This window comes from Maniola jurtina, chromosome 28 (genome assembly GCF_905333055.1).
Source record: "Maniola jurtina chromosome 28, ilManJurt1.1, whole genome shotgun sequence".
Taxonomy (NCBI): domain Eukaryota; kingdom Metazoa; phylum Arthropoda; class Insecta; order Lepidoptera; family Nymphalidae; genus Maniola; species Maniola jurtina.
Window position 1 is genome coordinate 664,909 of NC_060056.1, and position 24,875 is coordinate 689,783.

Genomic DNA, 24,875 nt, shown 5'->3' on the forward strand with positions numbered 1-24,875 from the left:
AAGGATAGTACCTAATTTATTTAGATTTAGAAACTAGTTTAGAGATGGTGTACTACAAAAATAGCCACACTGGCATGTTATTCTAGGCTAATATAACTGTATCAGTTTGTCCGGTCTGACCTATCGTTTAAATATCCAAGATAGATTAACAGTTAGATAGATAGCAACAGGGCTCTCTCCGTCACTTACTCCATACAATCGTAGTTCCAATTTCATTTGAATATCAAGCCAACCAAACTAATATCTGTGCCTGTGGTGTTTTAGATTTTTCTAAAAATATGTAGTTTCAAAATTACAGGAGCTCAAAGATTTATATGTGAATTTTTAAGACCGCATAACTTTGAAACCGAATATTTTAACGGAAATCTGGAAAACCACAGGCATAGATATTAGTTTCTAGAATGTGTTTGCAATATTTCATGGACTTTGGTTGCTTAATATTCAAATGAAATTGGGACTACGATTGTGTGGAGTAAGTGACGGACAGAGCCCTGTTAATAAACGCTGAAATATTATGGTAAAATTGTTTTTCTGTCGCTTGGTATATTTCAATGTTGTAGTAGGTACGTTTATATTTATGAACTCAGAATTTTCTCCTCTTTCATTTGACACCCCACTCGATACAATAGCTACGTTTGTATGGAGCGAGTGACGGAGAGACCCCTCTTAATTCACACACATAAACAGACAAATTACCATACAAGAGACATCTTAGAATTCCTACCGGACCAACTAAAGTGTCACAAGTTAGTTTATTTTGGACTAAAGTTAGGAGTGGTGTGGAATTGCGGTGTGTGGGCGAAAATGTATCGAAAGGTGTGATTATTAATTTTCAATTTAAATCACACTAATATTATAAAGGCGAAAGTTTGTATGTGTGTGTGTGTGTGTGTGTGTATGTTTGTTACTCCTTCACGCAAAAACCACTGGACGGATTTGGCTGAAATTTGGAATGGAGATAGATAATATCCTGGATTAGCACATAGGATTACTTTTTATCCCGGAAAATAAAAGAGTTCCCACGGGATTTCAAAAAACCTAAATCCACGCAAGCGAAGTCGCGGGCATCGGCTAGTCTTTAATAATCGTAATCTATTAATTTAATTTGAATTGAATTTCTTTAAATTATATTAACTTTCGGAAGATGTGTTTGGATTTTTTTTTAATTTTAATCAAAAAATCGAATTTAAATTATTTTATTTAAATACATAATTATTTAATTACATAATTTAATAGATATCATGTTAATAAGTGAACACTTAATAGGCATATGTACTAATTAGAAATAAGTAGCTAAGTAAAAATGTAAACGCTGTTTGTGTTCCATTAAAGAGAAAAAAATTTTTTTTTGATCACTGTAGGTCTTTATAATGATGAATAATATGCTAGTTTTAATAAACATATTAATTTAACTTTAGTGAAATAAATTTTAAATTAAATCCATCAAAAACAATGTTTAATTGTTAATTCTATCATTTTAGTTAAAACTTTGAGTACAAGAGAAATAGCCACACTGGCATGTTATTCTAGGCTAATATAACTTTATCAGTTTGTCCTATCTAACCTATCGTTTAAATATCCAAGATAGATTGACAGTTAGGTAGTTATAGCTTAATTATTACACACACACAAACAGACAAATGACATACAATGGACATCTTAGAATACCTACCGGACCATCTAAAGTGTCACTACTTAGTTTGTTATTGACCAGATAAGAGTGGTGTGGTGCGACGACCAAAATGTATCGAAAGGTGTGATTATTAATTTTCAATTTAAATTAAAGTCAAAAACAAAGTCATAAATTGGGTACACTTTCTGATTGTCAAAAAATAATGTAGTGATGATAATTAATTACGTAAACTTAAAACTAAAGCTACGAGGGTTCCAAACGCGCTCAAGTCTGAGAAGAGCCCACAACAAATTCAGAAACCGACTTTGAAAAATGGAGTTGTGTTTTTCTATCTATGCATACCGGTATCTCCGAGATTTCTGAACCGATTTGGGTGTTTTTTTTTAATCGATAGAGGAGCTTTGTGACATTGTTCTACAAAAAATTTGGATTCCAACTTTTAAATCCTGATGCTGCAGGGGACCTGACCACCAAAGCTGATGGGATTTGTCTGTCTGTCGTGTTGTCAAGAAAACCTATAGGATACTTCCCGTTGACCTAGAGTCATGAAATTTGGCAGGTAGGTATGTCTTATAGTACAAAAAGGAAAAAATCTGAAAACCGTTGAATTTGTGGTAACAACACAAAAAAAAATTAAATGAGTTCATGAACAAATAATTAGTACATATTTTCAATTTTCAAAGCAAGATAACTAGCCCAAAAGGGGTATCATACATTTTGAAACAGTTTTTTATTTATTTTTGATTTATCATGCAAAATGTCGATAAAAATACCCGAGTACGGAACCCTCGGTGCGCGAGTCTAACTCACACTTTCCCGGTTTTTTTTTATTACCTCTTTTTATCATTATGTTTCAGGCACTAGTGATAGGTAGTATAACTAGTGTATCGTTCGGCAATGGCTTCATCCTGGGTCAGATGGCCAGCCTGGTCCAGTCTCTCCGGAGACGGGAGGAGGGCATAGTGCTGACTGATGCACAGATCTCTATAATTGGTGAGTTCCTTTCCTATTCCTCACTAGATGATGATCGCGACTTCGTCCGCATGGATTAGGTTTTTGAAAATCCCGTGGGAACTCTTTGATTTTCCGGGATAAAAGTTGCCTATGTAAATTTCCGGGACACAAGCTAACTCTGTATCTTTTATAATATCGGTTAAACGGATGGGCTTTTATGAATTCCGTTGAAACTCCTTGATTTTCCGGGATAAAAAGTTGCCTATGTCAATTTCCGCGACGCAAGCGAACTCATAAATCGGTTAAACTCCCGTGGGAACTCTTTGATTTTCCGCGATAAAAAGTAGCCTATGTCCCTTCCCCGGGATGTAAGCTAATTCTGTACCTTTCATTAAAATCGGCTAAATTGTTGGGTCGTGAAAAGCTAGCAGACAGACGGACACACTTTCGCATTTATAATATTAGTATGGATTAAAAGACAGTTTTTTTTTTAAATTAATTATCAAATATTGAATGTTTTACAATCTGCTTTTAACACAACAAAAAAAAAACCACTAAGGTTTACTAAAAAAACCAAATAAATCTAAACATTTATTCAAAGAACATAACTAAAACCCGACTACTACCAGCGAACTGCCTTCAGATATATAAGTACTAATAAAATTGTTTTTCTGTCGCTTGGTTTATCTTAACATTGTACTATTTTATAAACAGCATATTAGTCTGGCCATTCAACGAGGTAACGCAGCCAGCGTTCTGGGCACCCTGCCTCGTTACAGTGATTTGGATGATATTTTTGTTTTATAATTTTTATATTTAAGTATTTTTAACATTTGTGAAAATCTGTATTTTCATAATAATCATAATAAAATATTTTATAAACTCAGAATTTTAATCTCTTTCATTTGACCCCCACTTTTTTGATGTAACATATCCGTTAGGTAATTTTTTTTGTACAAAGTAGGTATAGCCTATGCCACCCGGCCCTTTACAATTTAGTTTAGGCGCTACGGTGAAACACACAGAATCTGGATACAAACATACATATAACATACTGCTAAAATCATAACCCTTCCTTTTAGCTTTGCCGGGGTAAAAAGAATAAACGGTGCGAAAACAGAATATTAAGAATACTATCGAAGATTATGTAAATGATAAAAAGCTTGGATTTAACTCGCTCCAGCAATACACGGCGCTTCAATTGCTTGTATACAGATTGTAAATGGAATACTTGAAAAGAGCAACCGCCGAGTTTCTTGCTGGTTCTTCTCGGTAGGAACGGCATTCCGAACCAGTGGTAGATTATTTTGACGATTCAAAAGCACTTGTAAAAGTTTAATTGAATAAAAATATTTTGAATTTAAAAATAAAACATAAGGTCACCTTTGAACTTGTCGGATTGGTCTCGACAGGTGATTAATTACAAATTATTTAATGTCCGCTAATGAAACAAGTATGTCGCGTATAATCAATCACGGATCCATTAATTTTACATTAATAATGTTAAACTTACACTGTCTATATCAATCAATTATTTACATAATGAATTATTGAATACGTGAACATTACACTGATAAACAAGTGTTTTAAAATTTATAACACCCCCGACAAGTGAAGGTTACAGTAACTAGAAAAAAGCTGATAGTTTTCAAACGGCTGAACCGATTTTCTTGGATTATAGCTAAGAACACTCTCGATGAAGCCACCTTTCGAACAAAAAAAAAAAACTACTAAATTAAAATCGGTTCATTAGTTTAGGAGCTACGATGCCACAGACAAATACACAGATACACACGTCAAACTTTATTTTCAACGACCTTTTGACATTTCATTCATCAAAATCGGCCCAGTAGTTTAGGCACTACGATGGAATACATAGAATCTGGATACACACATACATACATACCATCCATCCATCCATCCATCAGCCTGTAAGCGTCCACTGCTGGACATAGGCCTTTCCAAGAGCGCGCCACCAAACACGGTCCTCCGCCTTCCTCATCCACCCGCTCCCCGCCACCTTCTTCAGGTCATCGCTCCAGCGGGCAGGAGGTCGTCCCACACTGCGCTTACCGGTACGCGGTCTCTCCGGCCTGCCCATTCCCACTTCAGCTTGCTAATCCTTTGAGCTATGTCGGTCGCTTTTGTTCTTCTGCGAATTTCCTCGTTCCGGATTTTATCCCTGAGAGTAATACCCAACATAGCTCGCTCCATAAAAATCCATAAAATCTTCCGAAAATAATTCGAATGTTCCGAAAATAACCCTTCCTTTTGGCTTTGCCGTAGTCGGGTAAAACAATTGTTGAATGTTTCCAGCAAGCTCCCTATTGATCCTCAACATACTCGGCCTAGCGCTGGCGGCTGTGGTCTCCGACAAGATCGGGAGGAGGAGGTCCTTCTCCATCTTCTCCGTGCCCATGATGGCCAACTACATAGTGCTGTACTTCGCCTGGGACATGCCCACCTTCATGCTGTCCAGACTCCTAGCAGGTGAGGCAGAGACGAACCAACCAAGCTGTGACATATTATATTAAACTAGCGACCCGCCCCGGCTTCGCACGGGTGGACATTTATTTTTTCTATTTTCCGGGATAAAATATAGCCTGTACGGATTCGGAAGAATCCCTCTAAGTAATGGTAAAAGAAATTTTGAAATCGGTCCAGTAGTTTTTGACCCTATTCAATACAAACATACAAAAATACAAAGGTTTCCTCTTTATAATATTAGTATAGATGTATTATTGAAGCAGGCGTTATTTTGCGGAAGTCCATGATATACAAGGAACCAAAAGCTTAATTTGCTATAATCCGCCAAACCAAACCAACGAAATCTGTATGGTGCGCAGCACCACACAAATTCCAACACCACTCGACGCGCGTTTTGCCCCGACACCGGAGCATCCTCAGGAGATGTAGACCTTACAATGCCTGATTGCAAAGTCAACATTAGACATTGTAAGGTCTACATCTCCTGAGGATGCATCTGCGGTGTCGAGGCGAAACGCGCGTCGAGTGGTGTTGGAATCTGTGTGGAGCGTACCATATTCTCGTTCCAGATATTCATGTCGGTACAAATAGCGTCATCTAGTACACCACGGCACAATTTATTAACCCCCGACCCAAAAAGAGGGGTGTTATAAGTTTGACGTGTGTATCTGTGTATCTGTAATTTAGTTTTTTTGTTTGAAAGGTGGCTTGATCGAGAGTGTTCTTAGCTTTAATCTAAGACAATCGGTTCAGCCGTTTGAAAGTTATCAGCTCTTTTCTAGTTACTTTAACCTTCATTTGTCGGGGGTGTTGTAATTTTTTAATTTACACTTGTTTTAGTGTGTGCTCCGAATAATCACTTTTTCTTCTCTCTTACAGGTATCGGAACAGGAGGTCTCTTCGCTCTAAAATTATGCATAACATCAGAATACGCAGACCCTAAAACGAGGGCAATGTTTTTGAACATGATATCAACATTAGGGCCAGCTATAGGCAGTGCAGTTGCTCACGCTCTAGGAATTGCATTGCACTGGAGAACAGTCGCTCTGTTAGGAATATTGACGACACTTTCTGGAATAATCCTACCATTTTTCTGGGAAGAAAGCCCCCATTGGTTGGCCTCTAAAGGAAAGTTTGAAGAATGCGAGCAGGCCTTCAGGAAGCTACATGGGAGTACACCCAATACTGAAGCAGAACTCAGTTTGCTGCTCAAAGTCGAGAAAACAAAACTGCAGAAAGCAAAAGAAACGAATTCTATGAGAACGCTCAAAAAACTCATGATCGCTTGTAAAAAGAAATATTTCTGGGAATTGATGCTGCTAGGAGTCTTCATATCTGCTTTCTTAACAGCCGCTGGAAAGTTAGCGTTTATAACCCTCGCTGTTACCATTATACAAGAGATTACAGGTTCACATGATAATATATTTGTTTTTACAATGGTCGTTGATATTTGTGTTATAATAGGCGCGGCTGCTTCGTGTTTATTAATCAAAAAGTTATCAATGCGAAGCATGTTGTTCACCACGGGTATTATTGGCATCATAGTTTTAGTTAGTCTAAGTGCGTGTTTGTATTTTAAAACTGATTCGGTCTATTTTCAATGGGTTAACGTAGGGTTACTCAGTTTCTATTTCTTCATTGTTAAGTCTGGACCGTACCCTGTACTAGAATCTTTATTGGGTGAAATTTATCCTATAGAGTTGAAAGTTCACTTCTTTTTCTTTTCTGGTATTGTTTACATGAGTTCGTTATCTTTAATTGTACTTTTATTGCCAACTATGGTGGCTGCAATGGGTTACCACGGTTTATTCTTAACTAATGCAAGTATAATGTGTGTTAGTTTAGGTTACATTTGGCTTAGGTTACCAGAAACTAAGGGGCGGACGCTTCAAGAGATAGAAATCTTTTTCAAAACTAAAAACTTCCACGAAATTGATGAAGTTTTGGGGAATAAAGAAATTAAAGCTTTAATTTAATTTTTTAGGCTCTGTTTAGTAAAATACGTATCAGATATAAACTCAGAAATGATTTTTTGATACATATAATATGTGTTAAGCTTGTACCTACCTCTACCACAGTGAGCGACAGAATTTGTTTGATATTGTTTCTGTTTTAAAATAAAAACCGGCCAAGTGCGAGTCAGACTCGCGCACCGAGGGTTCCGTACTCGAGTATTTTTCCGACATTTTGCATGATAAATCAAAAACTATTATGCTTAAAAATACATAAAAATCTGTTTTAGAACGTACAAGTAAATCCCTTTCATATGATACCCCACTTGGTATGTTACTTTGAAAATTAAAACACATTATAATTTTCTTTTCTATGATGTAACCACAAATTCACGGGTTTCAGATTTATTTCTTTACTTGTGCTATAAGACCTACCTACCTGCCAAATTTCATGATTGTAGGTCAACGGGAAGTACCCTATAGGTTTCTTGACAGACAGACAGACAACAAAGTGATCCTATAAGGGTTCCGTTTTTCCTTTTGAGGTGCGGATCCCTAATAAGACTCGTAAAAATGAGAATAATGAAGAAATCTCGATTTCAAGAACAAGTTCAACAAATTCAAATTCAAAATATTTTTATTCAATTCAATTATACTTTGTTAAGTACTTTTGAATCGTCAAAAGCATCTACCACTGGTTCGGAATGCCGTTCCTACCGAGAAGAACCAGCAAGAAACTCGGCGGTTGCTCTTTTAATCATTTAGTTGTAAATCATCTTTGAGGAATTTCACTAGGCGTAGACCGTATATATTATTATGTACTTAAGTATAATAAATAGTTAAGTTAAACGTATGTGTAAATATTTGTGAACTTTAAAGTTTAAGTTTAATGTACTTAATTATATAAGATTTTACAAAATTCAAGCGTATTTCTGTTCTTATTTTAGACTAGATGCTCGCGATTTGATTAACCCCCTGCCCAAAAAGAGGGGTGTTATAAGTTTGACGTGTGTATCTGTGTATCTGTCTGTGGCATCCTAGCTCCTAAACTAATGAACCTGTGATGAATTTTTGTCTCTGTCATTTATATGGGATTACGTAACAGAGAGAGCTACATTAACTTCTTTCCGTGGAAGAGCATAGTTTATTCACACCCGTATCAGCGGGAGCCGGCGCCTCGACCACGCAATCATCACACCAATGGCGGTAGTAGTACCCGTTTTTCTGGTTGTTTGGATCAATATTTATAAATAAATAAACAACTCTCGCACGCGGGTTTGCGTGCGGTTGAAATAATGAGAAACAAAAGACCTTATTTACTTTACTTCATCATTATCATCATCAGCCTGTGGACGTCCACTGTTGGACATAGGCCTTCCCTATAGAGCGCCACCACACCCGGTCCTCAGCCTTCCTCATCCAGCCACTTCCCGCCAGCCGCTTTATATCGTCGGTCCATCGTGCTGGAGGGCGTCCCACACTACGCTTGCTCCACTTGCAATTTTTTTAAATTATGTAACCACAAATTCACGGTTTTTCAGATTTACTCCTTTGCGTGTGCTTTAAGACCTATCTACCTACCAAATTTCATGAATCTAGGTCAACGGGATCTACGTTTAGGTTTTCTTGACAGACAGACAGACAAACAGACAGATAGGCAGACAACAAAGTGATCCTATAAGGGTTCCTTTTTTCCTTTTGAGGTACGGAACACTAAAAAACAGTATATGCCAATATCTTTTTAACCCCCGACCCAAAAAGAGGTGTTATAAGTTTGACGTGTGTATCTGTGTATCTGTCTGTAGCATCGTAGCTCCTAAACTAATGAACCGATTTTAATTTAGATTTTTGTTTGAAAGGTGGCTTGATTGAGAGTGTTCTTAGCTATAATCCAAGAAAATCGGTTCAGCCGTTTGAAAGTTATCAGCTCTTTTCTAGTTACTGTAACCTTAACTTGTCGGGGGTGTTACAAATTTTTAATTTACACTTGTTATTTTGATTTTTTTAAAGAATTTTATGTACGGCCAGACGCTCACGCCATCAAGACGAATCTAATGACATGTCATTTACCAAAATCAGTTTTAAGTAATTGAGTAGTATATAATATACCTATTATATAATTAGTATTCGATAAGGAAGGTAGGTTAATGTAAATAGTTTATAGATCAGTAAAGTAAGTATAAGAGGTGATGCCCGCGACTTCGTCCGCGTGGATTTAGGTTTTTCAAAAATTCCGTAGGAAAGTTTTGATTTTCCTGGATAAAAAGTTGCCTACGTTCTTTCCTGAGTTGGGATGTAAGCTAACTTTGTACCAAATTTAAATAAACTTAAAACTAAAAATAAGTTAGTCACACACACTATCACACTTCACACTATCACACTTCACAATATCACACTTCACATCTATCATACCTCACACTATCACACTTCACACTATCACACTTCACACTATCACACTTCACACTATAACACTTCACATTAATATTATAAAGGCGAAAGTTTGTGTGTATGTGTGTGTGTGTATGTTTGTTACTCCTTCACGCAAAAACTACTGGACGGATTGGGCTGAAATTTAGAATGGAGATAGATTATACCCTGGATTAGCACATCGGCTACTTTTTATCCCGGAAAATCAAAAAGTTCCCACGGGATTTTATAAAAAACCTACATCCACGCGAACGAAGTCGCGGGCATCGGCTAGTTAAATATAAAACCTCCTCGAAACCACCGCAGCAAGGCATTGTACCCAAGATGCCGGCAGCATTACCCCTTTGGATTTACAAAATTGAAGCGTATTTTCTTTTCTTATAATTCTTTGACCGATTTGAATTTAGTATTTTTTTTGTTTGTAAGGTGGCTTGATCGAGAGTGTTCTTAGCTATAATCCAAGAAACTCAGTTCAGCCGTTTGAAAGTTATCAGCTCTTTTCTAGTTACTGTAACCTTCACTTGTCGGGGGTGTTATAAATTTTTAATTTACACTTGTAAGTATAGAGGTGACAGCCCTACTCTATGGCAGGTAATAGGTACCTAGTACCTACTAATATTACCGTGCGTAGTCGAAATTCAAAGTAAGATAACTATACCAAGTGGGGTATCATATGAAAGGGCTTTACCTGTAGGTACATTCTAAAACAGATTTTTATTTATTTTTAAGCATAATAGTTTTTGATTTACCGTGCAAAATGTCGGAAAAATACCCAAGTACGGAACCCTCAGTGCGCGAGTCTGACTCTCACTTGACCGGTTTTTTTTTGACAAGTGTAAATTAAAAATTAATAACACCCCCGACAAGTGAAGGTTACAGTAACTAGAAAAGAGCTGATAACTTTCAAACGGCTGAACCGATTTTCTTGGATTATAGCTAAGAACACTCTCAATCAAGCCACCTTTCAAACAAACAAAACTAAATTCAAATCGGTTCATTAGTTTAGGAGCTACGATGCCACAGACAGATACACACGTCAAACTTATAACACCCCTCTTTTTGGGTCGGGGGCTAAAAACACATTGTTTTTGATTGGTGGCAGACTCAATAATATTTTAGTCTCTGTCATTTGTATGGGATTACGTAACAGAGAGCACTATAATATTTTTTTCCGTCGATATAGTGTAGTGTATTGACAGTTGACACCCCTATCAGTCGGAGAAGAGACCCTGGGACCTCGCGATCATCACATTTTTGACCCTATATGACCCGTTTTTCTGGTTATTTACAAATAAACAAGCAACTGTTGCACGCGGATGTGCGTGCGGTTAAAGTATTGATAATTTTAGTGTTTTCTTTTTATTCAAATACAAGTTAGTCCTTGACTGCAATCTCACCTGGTGGTAAGTGATGATGCAGTCTAAGATGGAAGCGGGCTAACCTGGAAGAGGTATGGCAGTATTTATTAAACCCATAGGTACCCCTTTGGTTTCTACACGGCGTCGTACCGGAACGCCAAATTGCTTGGCGGCACGGCTTTGCCGGTAGGGTGGTAACTAGCCACGGCCGAAGCCTCCCACCAGACCAGACCAGTAATTTAGAAATTATAAAATTCCGGGAATGGAACCCGGGACCTCCCACTAATAAGAGCACAGCGCTTACCAGTGCGACAGGGAAGTTATCAGAAAGGTAGGTAATTTAATTATTTTATTTATTAACCCCCGACCCAAAAAGAGGGGTGTTACAAGTTTGACGTGTGTATCTGTGTATCTGTCTGTGGCTTCGTAGCTCCTAAACTAATGAACCGATTTTAATTTAGTTTTTTTTGTTTGAAAGGTGGCTTAATCGAGAGTGTTCTTAGCTATAATCCAAGAAAAGCGGTTCAACCGTTTGAAAGTTATCAGCTCTTTTCTAGTTATTACTGTAACCTTCACTTGTCGGGGGTGTTATACATTTTTAAATTACTGAATTTATGAATAAATAAATATATTACTAATGAAAATTTTTATAATTTTATTTCGTCATTATAATTCAGCATTGTGTTTATCAGATCAAAGTAGCATGGGTACGTGTCGTCATTATATACTAATTTTACCAAACACCCTGTATGCACTTTGTCTTCCACCTTTCGAGAATAGGCAAATTTTACTTTTAACTGGAGAGATGTCATGACCTAAATTATTGATTAACTAATTAAATAGTTCTAATGCTATTTGCTATTCATTTTGAGCACGAGTGAGATTCTTATCTAAATAGTAAATTACATAATCATCAGCAAATTGCGATATCTCGACACTCTGCAAAGACTGAATCTGTTGACATAATCTGTATAGTTGCCACATTAACAGGGCTCTCTCCGTCACTCGCTTCATACAATCGTAGTTCCAATTTCATTTGAATAATAAGCAACCAAAGTCCATGAAATGCAGACATATTCTAGAAACTAATTAGAGTCTGTGGTTTTCCAGATTTCTGTTAAAATATTCGGTTTCAAAGTAACGCGGTCTTAAAAATTTTCATACAAATCTTTGCGCCCCTGTCATTTTAAAACTACATATTTTTAGAAAAATCTAAATACCACAGACACAGATATTAGTTTCTAGAATATGTCTGCAAAATTTCATGGACTTTGGTTGCTTGATATTCAAATGAAATTGGAACTACGATTGTATGAAACGAGTGACGGAGAGAGCCCTGTTAAACAATAGCGGAGACAAGGGATCTCCCTGTGTTAATCCTAAACAAGTAGTTCTGCTTATTTTGGTGTTATTTTGGAATGGTTGGTATTTTGGTGATCTAAAACCAAATATTGAATTAAAAGTTCAATTAAGTTATTTTTAGGGTTCCGTACCTCAAAAGGAAAAACGGAACCCTTATAGGATCACTTCGTTGTCTGTCTATCTGTCCGTCTGTCTGTCAAGAAACCTATAGGGTACTTCCCGTTGATCTAGAATGATGAAATTTCTTGAAATGAAAGGTCTTATAGCACAAGTACAGGAATAAATCTGAAAACCGCGAATTTGTGATTACATCATTAAAAAAATAATTAAGTAATGTTTCAATTATTTGCGTGAAGGAGTAACAAACATACACACACACACATACAAACTTTCGCTTTTATAATATTAGTGTGATTACGTAACAGAGAGAGCTACATTAACTTCTTTCCGTGGAAGAGCATAGTTTATTGACACCCGTATCAGCCGGAGCGGAGGCTCTGGGACCACGCAACCATCACGTTATTGTACTCGTAGTACCCGTTTTTCTGGTTGTTTGGATCAATATTTATAAATAAATAAACAACTGTCGCACGCGGGTTTGCGTGCGGTTGAAGTAACGAGAAACAAAAGACTTACTTTACATCATCATGAGTCTGTGGACGTCCACTGCTGGACCTGGCCCTTCCCTATAGAGCGCCACCACACCCGGTCCTCAGCCTTCCCCATCCAGCCACTTCCCGCCAGCCGCTTTATATCGTCGGTCCATCGTGCTGGAGGGCGTCCCACACTACGCTTGCTCCACTTGCAATTTTTTTTAAATGATGTAACCACTTTACGGTTTTCAGATTTATTCCTTTACTAGCTGACGCCCGCGACTTCGTCCGCGTGGATTTAGGTTTTTCGAAATCCCGTGGGAACTCTTTGGTTTTCCGGGATAAAAAGTAGCCTATGTGCTAATCCAGGATATTATCTATCTCCATTCCGAATTTCAACCAAATCCGTCCAGTAGTATTTGCGTGAAAGAGTAACAAACATACACACACACACACATACAAACTTTCGCCTTTATAATACTACTAGTGTGACGTGTGCTAAAACACCTACCTACCTGCCAAACATGATTCTAGGTCAACGGGAACTACCCTATAGGTTTTCTTGACAGACACAACGGACGGACAGACAACAAAGTGATCCTATAATGTTTCCGGTTTTCCTTTTGAGATACGGAACCCTAAAACAGTATAATGGCAATATCTTTTAAATATCAAGAAGCTTTTCGGATGATGATCGCCAAACTTCGTTTCGCAGAAGAAGAAGAAGATGATGATGATAATGATCAAGGAGCAGACAGACAGTGCACCGTTATCCTTTATTTATATTGTGTAAATAATACCTGCAGTATAATATATGCAACAATATGAATATCTCGTTTTATCTGTCGACTCAGAGATTTAAGCAAAAGGTAGAGAAGCTATTTTTGGCCTTTTTTAGCCGCTTAAGGGGCATGAGACGGGTCTGCCCGCGAAATTCAAATTTAATTTGGTTTTTCGCAATTTGTAAACTAATACGACAACGTAGGCTTATGGCATTTAAATTGCGACAATGGCAGTATCATCCTCACAGGTTTATATAATAATCTTTACTTGAAAGGGTCCAGTTTAAAAAATAAATTCTAGTATCGACTAATTTGTGAGTTTTGTCGATACTAGAATTTATTTCGTAAACTGGACTCTTTCAAGTAAAGATTTTAATATAAACCTGTGAGGATGATACTGCCATTGTCGCAATTTAAATGCCATAAGCCTACGTTGTTGTATTAGTTTACAAATTGCGAAAAACCAAATTAAATTTGAATTTCCCGGGCATACCCGTCGCTTCCACCTTAAAAGAGCGGTTACGCACTGCATCCGATCCGAATCTGTGAAAATACGCTCCGAAGTATCTTAAAACTATTTGTATGGCAGCTCACGCACCAGCTCCGACTTCCGTCACCCGAGTTCTCTCCGTCATCCGTGAGAATATCTCGGATGTGCCTCGGATTCCAATCGGACGTGTGACGCAGATATGTCAAAGATGTCCACTGAATAGCTTGGATTTGGATCAGAGATCGGATTAGTGCGTAAGCAATATCTGAGTTTTTATATCTGTATTTTCACGGATTCGGATCAGCTCTAAGAGAGGTGTTGTCGTAGTGCGCTTCGAACGTAATTCATCACTTCTTTTATTTGAATACTAACTGAACTCAATGAAAGTAGGTAGGTAGGTTAGGTTAACTTATATCTGAAGCTTAAACAAGTTTTATTTCAAAAATGCAGAAAAATTACCCAATGGCCTTTTATTTTTGGCCAATATTTTTTTATTAGATTGTCTTATTTATCGTTTAAATATCTTAGCTTTTTGAATCACTAAAAAATCAAGTTAGTTTGTTTCTGATCAAAGCTAGGAGCGGTGCAGTGCGAGGAGTAAAATGTATCAAAGGGTATGTTTATTAAATTCAAATTCAAAATATTTTTATTCATTTGAACTTTTACAAGTAGAACTTTTGAATCGTCAAAAGCATCTACCACTGCACTGGTTCGGAATGCCTTCCCTACCGAGAAGAGCCAGCAAGAAACTCGGCTCGATTAATTATAATATATTTATTTAATTATAATATATTATAATATATTTATGTTTATTAATTTCGAATTCTTTTGGGAGTTTCTCTACGTCATTAAATGAGGAGAAGATCAGATAAGGCTACTTTTTGTCCCGGAAAATCAAAGAGTTCCCTCGGGACTTTTGAAAAACCTATTTCCCCGAAAGGCGGACATTATAGTTTTTTACAAGTAATTGAAAAAAAGTTTTTGTAAGCCTTTATTTTACAAACTAGCTGATGCCCGCGACTTCGTTCGCGTGGATGTGGGTTTTTTAAAATTCCCGTGGGAACTCTTTGATTTTCCGGGATAAAAAGTAGCCTATGTACTAATCCAGGGCATAATCTATCTCCATTCTAAATTTCAGCCTAATCCGTCCAGTAGTTTTTGCGTGAAAGAGTAACAAACATACACACACACACATACAAACTTTCTCCTTTATAATATTAGTGTGATTCTATGTATCTCGTTTAATGCATAATATATTGTGTTTAAAGATTCTTACTTAGATTTTATAGTTATAACCGGTTTTGTGTGATTTTTTGCTTAAAATTAAATAAAAATTAAAAAACCGGCCAAGTGCGAGTCAGGCTCGCTCACCGAGGGTTCCGTACTCGGGTAATTTTTCCGACATTTTGCGCGATAAATCAAAAAGTATTATGCATAAAAATAAATAAAAATCTGTTTTAGAATACACAGGTAAAGATCTTTCATATGATACCCCACTTGGTATAGTTATCTTACGTTGAAAATTGAAACACATTTTAATTTTTTTTCACAAATTCACGGTTTTCAGATTTATTCCTTTACTTGTGCTATAAGATATACTTACCTGCCTTTCATGATTCTAGGTCAACTATGTCCCTATAGGTTTTTTTGACAGACACGACGGACGGACAGACAGACAGACGGACAACAAAGTGATCCTATAAGGGTTCCGTTTTTCCTTTTGAGGTACGGAGCCCTAATAATTTAGAATTTGAATTTGTATGTTTCAGGCACTAGTGATAGGCAGTATAGCTAGTGTATCGTTCGGCAATGGCTTCATCCTGGGTCAGGTGGCCAGCCTGGTTCAGTCTCTCCGGAGACGCGAGGAGGGCATCCAACTGACTGACGGGCAGATCTCCATCATTGGTGAGTTCTGGAGAGAAACAATTTCATAGGTTCCTCTTTATAATCGCACTAGATGCAGTGACGGATTAAGATTACTTGGTGCCCTAAGCAATCCATGCCTATGGGCCCCCATATCATGTATGTCAACTAGAATCGGTCTTTAAACCTTTACCGCCTAAAAACATTAGTTTTTTGTAAAATAAGATGATGAGATGTAAAGTACTTTAGAAGTGGAGTAGTTATTTTTGTGCTTCTTCTGATGCCCCCTCAGACGTGATGCCCTAGGCAATTGCTTAATTTGATTAAGGGTTAATCCGTCACTGACTAGATGATACCAGCGACTTCGTCTGCGTGGATTTAGGTTTTTAAAAATCCCTAGGGATAAAAAGTAGCCTTTATCACTCTCCAAAAGTCACGTCAATCCGTTGTGATGTGACCATAGAATAGAATAGAATAGGTTTTTTTTCAAATATACTTTTACAAGTGATTTCGAATCGTCAAATAATTTACCATTGAAGGACAAACCAACAAATCAATAAACCAACGAACAAAAAATAGTGTAAATAGACAGACAGACAGACTGACAACAAAATATTTCATCCCCTATTCCGTGTGGATCCTATTGTTTTTAGGCGAAGAACACTAATCACTACATTATTCATGTCATCCAGTTTACTTAAGGGGCATGAGACGGGTCTGCCCACGAAATTCAAATTTAATTTGGTTTTTCGTAAACTTGTTTTGGTTCAATTTGTAAACTAATACGACAAAGTATGGCATTTTAATTGCGCCAATGGCAGTATCATCCTCACAGGTTTACATAAAAATTTTTACTTGAAAGGGTCCAGTTTAAGCCAGAGAAATTAGCTCTAGTATTGACTAATTTGGGAGTTATAGTCGATACTAGAGCTAATTTCTTAAACTGGACCCTTTCAAATAATTTTTTTTATATAAACCTGTGGAGATGATACTGCCACTGTCGGAATTAGAATGCCATTAAAGCCTACGTTGTCGTATTAAATTACAAATTGCGAAAAACCAAATTAAATTTGAATTTCGCGGGCAGACCCGTCTCTTAAACCTTAATGTTCAAGATTTTGGCAAGTGAAACTACATAAGTACTATTTTTTAACCCCCGACCCAAAAAGAGGGGTGTCATAAGCTTGACGTGTGTATATGTGTATCTGTATGTGACATCGTAGCTTCTAAACTAATGAACCGGTTTTAATTTAGTTTTTTTTTTCGTTTGAAAGGTGGCTTGATCGAGAGTGTTCTTAGCTATAATCCAAGGAAATCGGTTCAGCCGATTAAAAGTTATCAGCTCTTTTCTAGTTACTGTGACCTTCACTTGTCGGGGGTGTTATAAATTTTTTCACACCACTCGCTCCAGAATGCCTTATTACTGACCTGTTATTCTAAAGTAATACATGTCATTACATTCCTATGAATTATTTATTTATTATTAATTTACACTTGTTCTTTCCAGCGGGTTCCCTCATGATCTTCAACATACTTGGGATGGCGCTGGCGGCTGTGGTCTCCGACAAGGTTGGCAGGAAGTGGTCTTTCACCATCTTCTCCGTGCCTATGATGGCTAACTACATAGTGGCATACTTCGCGTGGGACATGCCCTCACTCATGCTGTCCAGACTTCTAGCCGGTAAGAGAAAGAAGCCAGGATTTCTTTTTCTTTTTACCCATTTTTAGGGTTCCTTACCTCAAGAGGAAAAACGAAACCTTTGTAGGATCACTTTGTCATCTGTCTGTCTGTCCGTCCGTCCGTCGTGTCTGTCAAGAAAACCTATAGGGTACTTCCCGTTGACCTAGAATCATGAAATTTGGCAGGTAGGTAAATCTTCTAGCACAAGTAAAGGAATAAATCCGAAAACCGTGAATTTGTGAAAAAAAAAATTAAAATGTGTTTAAATTTTCAAAGTAAGATAACTATACCAAGTGAGGTATCATATGAAAGACCTTTACGTGATATTCTTATAATATAAATGTATATACTTGCACCATCTACCTCTAATATCTATAGCTATATCCTTTGCACCATTTTGGTGCCTGGAAGAGATCGCTAGGTAGCGATAAGGCCGCCAAATTTTACCTACATGCCTATATTTTTTTGTGCTTTTTATGTGTTTTTTCTGTACTAATTTAATGGTGTACAATAAAAGTATATTCATTCATTCATTTATTCATTTTTTCTTTTCTTTTCAGGTATCGCCACAGGTGCACTCTTCGCTCTAAAATTATGTGTAACATCAGAATACGTAGGCCCTAAAACCAGAGCAATGTTCCTCAACATGATATCCACATTAGCGCCATCTATCGGCAGTGCTGCAGCTCACGCTCTAGGAATTGTATTTCACTGGAGAACAGTCGTTCTGTTTGGAATATTGACGACAATTTCTGGAATAATCCTACCATTTTTCTGGGAAGAAAGCCCCCATTGGTTAGCCTCTAAAGGAAAGTTTGAAGAATGCGAACAGGCCTTCAGGAAGCTACATGGAAGTACACCCAATACTGAAGCAGAACTTAGTTTGCTGCTCACAGTCGAAAAATCAAAGTTAGAAAAAGCGAAAAAAACGAATTCGATGGGAACCCTCAAAAAACTAATGATTGCTTGTAAAAAGAAATATTTCTGGGATTTGATGCTGCTTGGAGTCTTTATATCTGCTTTCATAGCATCAGCTGGAAAGTTAGCATTTAGTACTCTCGCTGTTACCATTATACAAGAAATGACAGGTTCACGTGATAATATATTTGGTTTTACAATGGTCGTTGATATTTGTGTTATATTAGGAGCGGCTGCATCGTGTTTATTAATCAAAAAGTTATCAATGCGAAGCATGTTATTCACCACGGGTATTATTGGCATCATAGTTTTAGTTAGTCTAAGCGCGTGTTTGTATTTTAAAACTAATTCAGTCTATTTTCAATGGGCTAACGTTTCGTTGCTCAGTTTCTATTTCTTCATCGTTAAATCCGGACCGTATCCTATATTAGAAGCTTTATTGGGTGAAATTTATCCTATAGAGTTGAAAGTACATTTCTTTTTCTTTTCCGGGATTATTTTGATGAGTTCATTGGCTTTAACTGTACTTTTGTTACAAGTGATGGTGGGTGCAATGGGTTACCATGGGTTATTTTTAACTAATGCTAGTATAATGGGCTTGAGTTTAAGTTACATTTGGCTTAGGTTACCAGAAACTAAGGGGCGCACGCTACAAGAAATAGAAATCTATTTCAAAACTAAAAACTTCCATGAAATCGATGCAGTTTTGAGCAATGAACAAGTTAAAGCTTTAATTTAATGTATTTTGCTCTGTTGATTTAGTTGAATTTAAATACTTAGGTACTGAGTATGCGCAAAAGAACATTATTTAATATCCTTCGTAACTCACAATATCTATGAAAAAACAAAAATTGATTTTTGTTAAACCTATTTGATTTTTGTGGTGTATTTATTCAATTACTATTTAAATATGTAGTAAAATGGTGCTATTTATAATATGTTCCCTAGCTTATGCTGGTGCTCTTTTCACCCGCCTTTTTTTGCTACCTTAGGGTTTATACAAATAAAAAGTGTAGGTACAATGGTATGTATACTTTGAATAAATGATTTGACTTTATGCCAGTAAAGAATAAGTCTGTTGCATGCCAACAGTTCTCATCCATTACCTACCTCAACACACTGTAATTTAAAATTCAATTGCTACAAAAAATAAAACGTTTAAGTGCGAATAGAAGGCACTTGTTCACAGGGTTCTGTATACGAATAAATGTTTTACCTTTGTTTCTCTCGGCTATTTTTATTCTAATCTAGTATAGGCTACGTTTAAACATACAGTGCAATATTAACTATATATTCAACATAATCCTTTTCTGCATGTTTTCCAGATCTGAGCCACGCATTTGATTAAGTGAATTATGATTACTCACTAATTTTTTTTTAAACCACACATTCTTATTTGTTTTTAATTGGTGTACAGTTCAAGTCGTTTTTTATATGAGGTTAAGGAATTTGTTCATTATTTTATCGCTCTAATTCTATTGCTAAGTTGTGGATATAGTGTAGTTGAAAATATATTTAAGTTATAGTTTTAATACATAATTTGTAATTGTTTACTGTCTCAAATAAAAAAATAAAAATAAAGATGTCCTCTGGAGCAAATTGCAAGCGGTGCAGGTCCCAAATGAGATAATAAGTCTGCTTGAGATACTGGTACGAGGTCAAATTAACCATGTTAGATGGGGCGACGAGACTTCTAGTGGGTATCTGCTAAATTGCAGGGTTCGCCAAGGTGGGCTTATCTCTCCGGACCTTTTCAACGTTTATATCAATGACCTGATACGTGAACTCAGGAGAACCAGGATCGGCTTCCATCTAGGATATGTATATATGTGTTAAAAATCTTAGCTATGCATATGATATGGTACTCGTGATCCCCTCCATGAGAAAACTACTTTCTCCATAATGTTCTCAAAGGTGTGTGAAGTCTGACAACCCCCTTTGATACTGGCTATAACTTTTTTCAAACTCTACTATGGCAGGGTAGTCATTTTTTTTTTAAATTTCAGCTTGATTTCATGAGATACGGATCCCTTAAAATAAGACTTCAGCCATAATATGTCTGGAATCTAGACGTTCATAAATATTTAGTATCTTAAGACCTACCTCAATGTCATACTGATATATTATCCGTTTTGATTTACTTATATGATTCGACTAGATGTTGTTTTGCCAGATCCTTTTTCCAATCCCATCAACTCCCATCGGCGGTGTTCCCACTAGATTACAACATGGGGTTATTCAAGGGGCGGACCAACAAATTCCTGAAAGACCCGCAACGCATCGGCGGTACCTCTGGTGCTGCAAAGTGCAAATGTTCATGGGCGGCGGTAATCACTTAACATCAGGTGACCAATCAGCTTGTTTGCAGACTATTTTTGGTTAGGTATATTTAAAAAACCGGTCAAATGCGAGTCAGACTCGCGCACCCAGGGTTACATACTCGGTTATTTTTTCGTAATGTTGCACGATAAATCAAAAACTAAACATAACAATAAATAAATATCTGTTTTAGAATGTACAGGTAAAGCCGTTTCATATGATACCCTACTTGGTATAGTTATCTTACTTTGAAAATTAAAACACATTTTAATTATTTTTTGTGATGTAACCACAAATTCACGGTTTTCGGATTTTTTATGGTTCCGTACCTCAAAAGGAAAAACGGAACCCTTACAGGATCACTTTATTGTCCGTCTGTCCGTGCGCCCGTCCGACGTGTCTGTCAAGAAAACTTATAGGGTGCTCCCGTTGACCTAGAATCATGAAATTTGGCAGGTAGGTAGGTCTTAGAGCACAAATAAAGGAATAAATCCGCAAAACCGTGAATTAGTGGTTACATCATTAAAATGTGTATAAATGAAAGGAACACAAGTGTAAATTAAAAATTTATAACACCCCCGACGATCCAAAGTATTTGAATTTTTCAAAACATCATTTTCAAATAAATAATTATGTATTTAGGCAACGTCCATCTTGACAGTTGACAGCTTGACATTTGTCTATTGACATAATATTATGAACATAACGGTTATCTAACCTTCTTTTCTAAAAGAAAACTAGAAAAGAGCTGATAACTCTTAAACGGCTGAACCAATTTTTTTAGATTATAGCTAAGAACACTCTCGATCAAGCCACCTTTCAAACAAAAAAAAACTAAATTAAAATCGGTTCATTCGTTTAGGCGCTACGATGCCACAGACAGATACACAGATACACAGATACACAGACACACAGATACACAGATACACACGTCAAACTTATAACACCCCTCTTTTTGGGTCGGGGGTTAAAAACTATACCAATTGCCCATATCATATGAAAGAGCTTTACCTGTACATTCTAAAACAGTTTTTTATTTATGCATAAAGCCGCATTTTCACTAGGGGACATTTGTTGCGCGACTCTGTCGCTCGACACGAAATTCACGTGTCCCGCGCCATGTCGCCCGACGTCGTCCGACGTCGCTTGGGACATTTACGTGTCGCGCAACTTGTCGCTAGTCGATGGTCTGCGAGCGTCGACGCGCGCGACCTTCGTGTCCCTCGACAATCGCCGGGCAGGCTTTGAGTGGTGAGAACGTGTGTCGCTTTGTGTTCCACTGCACTGAACAGCACTACTTCCTCGGGCGACATACTGATCACGACTGGCCAATGAGAACTAGTCATATGTCGCGGGATATTGTCCCACAACTTTTACAGAGACAACTACGTGAATGTCGAACGACAAGTATCTGCGACATGTCGCCTAGTGAAAATGCGCCTTAATAGTTTTGGATTTGTCGTGCAAAATGTCGAAAAAAATACCCGAGTACGAAACCCTCAGTGCGCGAGTCCGCCTCGGGCCGGTTTTTTTCTAACTTGTGCTACAGGACTTACCTACCTGGCTTTCATGATTTTGAGGAACTGGATGATGATGGCAAACCCGTGAATTTGTAGTTACATAACACAAAAAAATATTGTTCATTAACAAATAATTAGTATTTTAAACTTTCAAAGTTAACTTTACCAAGGGGGGTATCATATAAAAGGGAAATCAACCTGTATATATTCTGAAATAGATTTTCATTTGTTTTATGCATAATAGTTTTTGATTTATCGTGCGAAATTTCGAACTACTGTAGAACGGAACCCTCGGTACGCGGGTCTGACTCACACTTAGCTGGTTTTTTTAGGAAGGCACAAGACTCTAAAATTAAGATCGGTTATCTCGGCAATAGCCCAGTAGTTAGGATTTGGGTCTCCTATTCGAAGCGGTCGACTTCATCCGCTTGGATTTAGATTTTAGGTTTTCAAAAATCCTATGGGAACTCTTTGCTTTTCCGGGATAAAAAGTAGTCTATGTCCATACCTCGGATGTAAGCTAACTCTATACCAAATTTCATCACAACTGGTTAAGGCGCATGAGACGGGTCTGCCTGCGAAATTGATATTTAATTTGGTTTTTCGCAATTTGTGAACTAATACGACAACATAGGCTTATGGCATTTTCATTGCGACAATGGCAGTAGCATCCTCACAGGTTTATACAAAAATCTTTATCTTTACAAATTGCGAAAAATCAAACTAAATTTGAAATTCGCGGGCAGACCCGTCGCTTCCACCTTAAACTGTTTGGCTGCGAAAAGCTAACAGACAGACAGACAGACAGACACATCTTCGCATTTGTAATATTAGTATGGATTTCATTGGAAAAAATGTTGAATGGGTTTAGAATAAATAAAAATAATATCAAAATTGCAAGCCATATATTTTCATTTTCATAACTAAATATTCATCACATGTTTTATATTATAACATCTACAATATATGAATTCACTTTTACGTTATAAGTATTTCATACAAAACAAAATTTTATTTTTTCAAGATAATAACTTACCATAGTAAATTTGTAAGAAAATTTCAATTTTAATTCTAAATCGGAAAATCTTTATTGAACTTGATTGACGAAAATAAACACCCAAATACAAAAGCCGTTTTTTAAAACGTTCTCTCCCTTTTTTTTTACCGTAAAAGGAAATATTGTAAAATAAAGTCAAATTAAATAGCTAATAAGAAATGTGTTTTATTTCGTTTTAAAATACATTTAATTAGGACTGTGCTGATTTTATCTATGGTTCGGCTACATATTATCTACATAAAAAAAGGATAAATAGCTTATCATAACAATATAAGTTCTACATAATTTCTACAGCGAGAAAACTAAATAAATGCATTTAAGTCTACATGGTACAACAATTACATAGTTTTTTTGGTATTACAACATTTGTTTTGAATTTGGTTTTAGCGGAGAAAAAGAAACAAATGAGTAAATTTCACAAAATGACCTATTCTGTTGTACATAAATTTGTAATAAACTCATTATTAAATATTTTTGTCAAAATAAAATTCAACCAAACGTCAAAACCGGTTAAAAGGAATGGTAACAGACAAACACACTTCCACATTTATATATGAAAGACGTGGATTAAATAAGTTTTTCGTAAATTACGTTATTCATTATAATATCAATTACAACAATTTTACTGTCGTTTATAATTAAAATTTACAATGACGTATCCCAAATTTATGTACAACAAAATTAGTTCAATATTTATCACATACATACTATATCTATAAATGATTCATTCACGCATCACATATACCTTATCACTATCAATAATCCAAAACAAAATGCAGTCGTTTTTCATCAATCGAATGAATAGAATAACAAAGGAATTACTTAAAATTACAGTGCGATATTTTTACAGGACTTTAGTTTACACAACTATTTACACAATACCCCTTTTTCGCCAAAAATAAAACGTTCTTTTAACCTGTATCAATCGAAATGAGTGTCCTACATTAAATTGAAAGAAATTACAAAAAAAAAAAACTCACCAAAAATATACATTTTTTTTATTCATAATTTATAAAGAAAAAGTTTTTAGAACGCTTATATTTTTACGAGTGAAGGGATAAAGTTTGCGTACAATAGTAATCGAGTTGTAGTATGGTTTGAAACTGTCCAAAGTGAGATGATATAAATTAGAGTCATTTCAAAAAAATAAATAGTTTTGAGCGATTCCCTAAACTCATTCTGTGACCAAATTCGACGAGCTTGCAACTAAAATATTCTGTAACAATTCAGAATTTCTACACAATTTTAGTGAATTTCACAAAATCTGTAATAGTAAAATCAAATTAACATTTTCTCATTTGCATGAATTAACAGGGATTCCGCGGGAACTGCAAGTTTTCCAAAGTAATTTGTAAATTTTACAAAATTTTGTAATACATGAAAATTTTGAACGCCATATTAGCTAAAAACTACCTACCTATGAAAATATAAACTTTAAATTACAATAAATATTATTATTCTGTCAAAAAACGGCTTTAA

At 36.4% G+C, this 24,875-nt stretch overlaps 2 protein-coding genes across 4 annotated transcripts; both read left to right on the forward strand.

Moving 5' to 3' along the window:
- Nucleotides 1-732: 732 nt before the first annotated feature.
- On the forward strand, nucleotides 733-7,293 carry LOC123879498 (sugar transporter ERD6-like 9). 3 transcript variants are annotated; one of them, XM_045927235.1, is made up of 4 exons: nucleotides 733-816; nucleotides 2,491-2,626; nucleotides 4,904-5,077; nucleotides 5,954-7,292. In XM_045927235.1, exons 1-4 carry the CDS (start codon nucleotides 805-807, stop codon nucleotides 7,048-7,050), a joined length of 1,419 nt encoding a protein of 472 aa, XP_045783191.1. In that variant the 5' UTR covers nucleotides 733-804; the 3' UTR covers nucleotides 7,051-7,292. The 3 variants fall into 3 exon arrangements, with proteins under 3 accessions (XP_045783191.1, XP_045783190.1, XP_045783192.1); XM_045927234.1 differs by lacking the exon at nucleotides 733-816 and adding an exon at nucleotides 1,550-1,754; XM_045927236.1 differs by lacking the exon at nucleotides 733-816 and having other exon boundaries at nucleotides 2,531-2,626; nucleotides 4,874-5,077; nucleotides 5,954-7,293.
- Nucleotides 7,294-14,543: 7,250 nt separating this feature from the next.
- On the forward strand, nucleotides 14,544-19,643 carry LOC123879499 (sugar transporter ERD6-like 9). The gene is made up of 4 exons (XM_045927237.1): nucleotides 14,544-14,652; nucleotides 15,808-15,943; nucleotides 17,409-17,582; nucleotides 18,143-19,643. Exons 1-4 carry the CDS (start codon nucleotides 14,641-14,643, stop codon nucleotides 19,237-19,239), a joined length of 1,419 nt encoding a protein of 472 aa, XP_045783193.1. The 5' UTR covers nucleotides 14,544-14,640; the 3' UTR covers nucleotides 19,240-19,643.
- Nucleotides 19,644-24,875: the final 5,232 nt, after the last annotated feature.

Bases quoted from the DNA above. Each gene is read 5' to 3' on its own strand.
- LOC123879498 (XM_045927235.1), top strand. The intron at 2,627-4,903 runs GTGAGTTCCTTT...GAATGTTTCCAG, and splicing joins TGCACAGATCTCTATAATTG to CAAGCTCCCTATTGATCCTC. The intron at 5,078-5,953 runs GTGAGGCAGAGA...TCTCTCTTACAG, and splicing joins GCTGTCCAGACTCCTAGCAG to GTATCGGAACAGGAGGTCTC.
- LOC123879499 (XM_045927237.1), top strand. The intron at 15,944-17,408 runs GTGAGTTCTGGA...TGTTCTTTCCAG, and splicing joins CGGGCAGATCTCCATCATTG to CGGGTTCCCTCATGATCTTC. The intron at 17,583-18,142 runs GTAAGAGAAAGA...TTTTCTTTTCAG, and splicing joins GCTGTCCAGACTTCTAGCCG to GTATCGCCACAGGTGCACTC.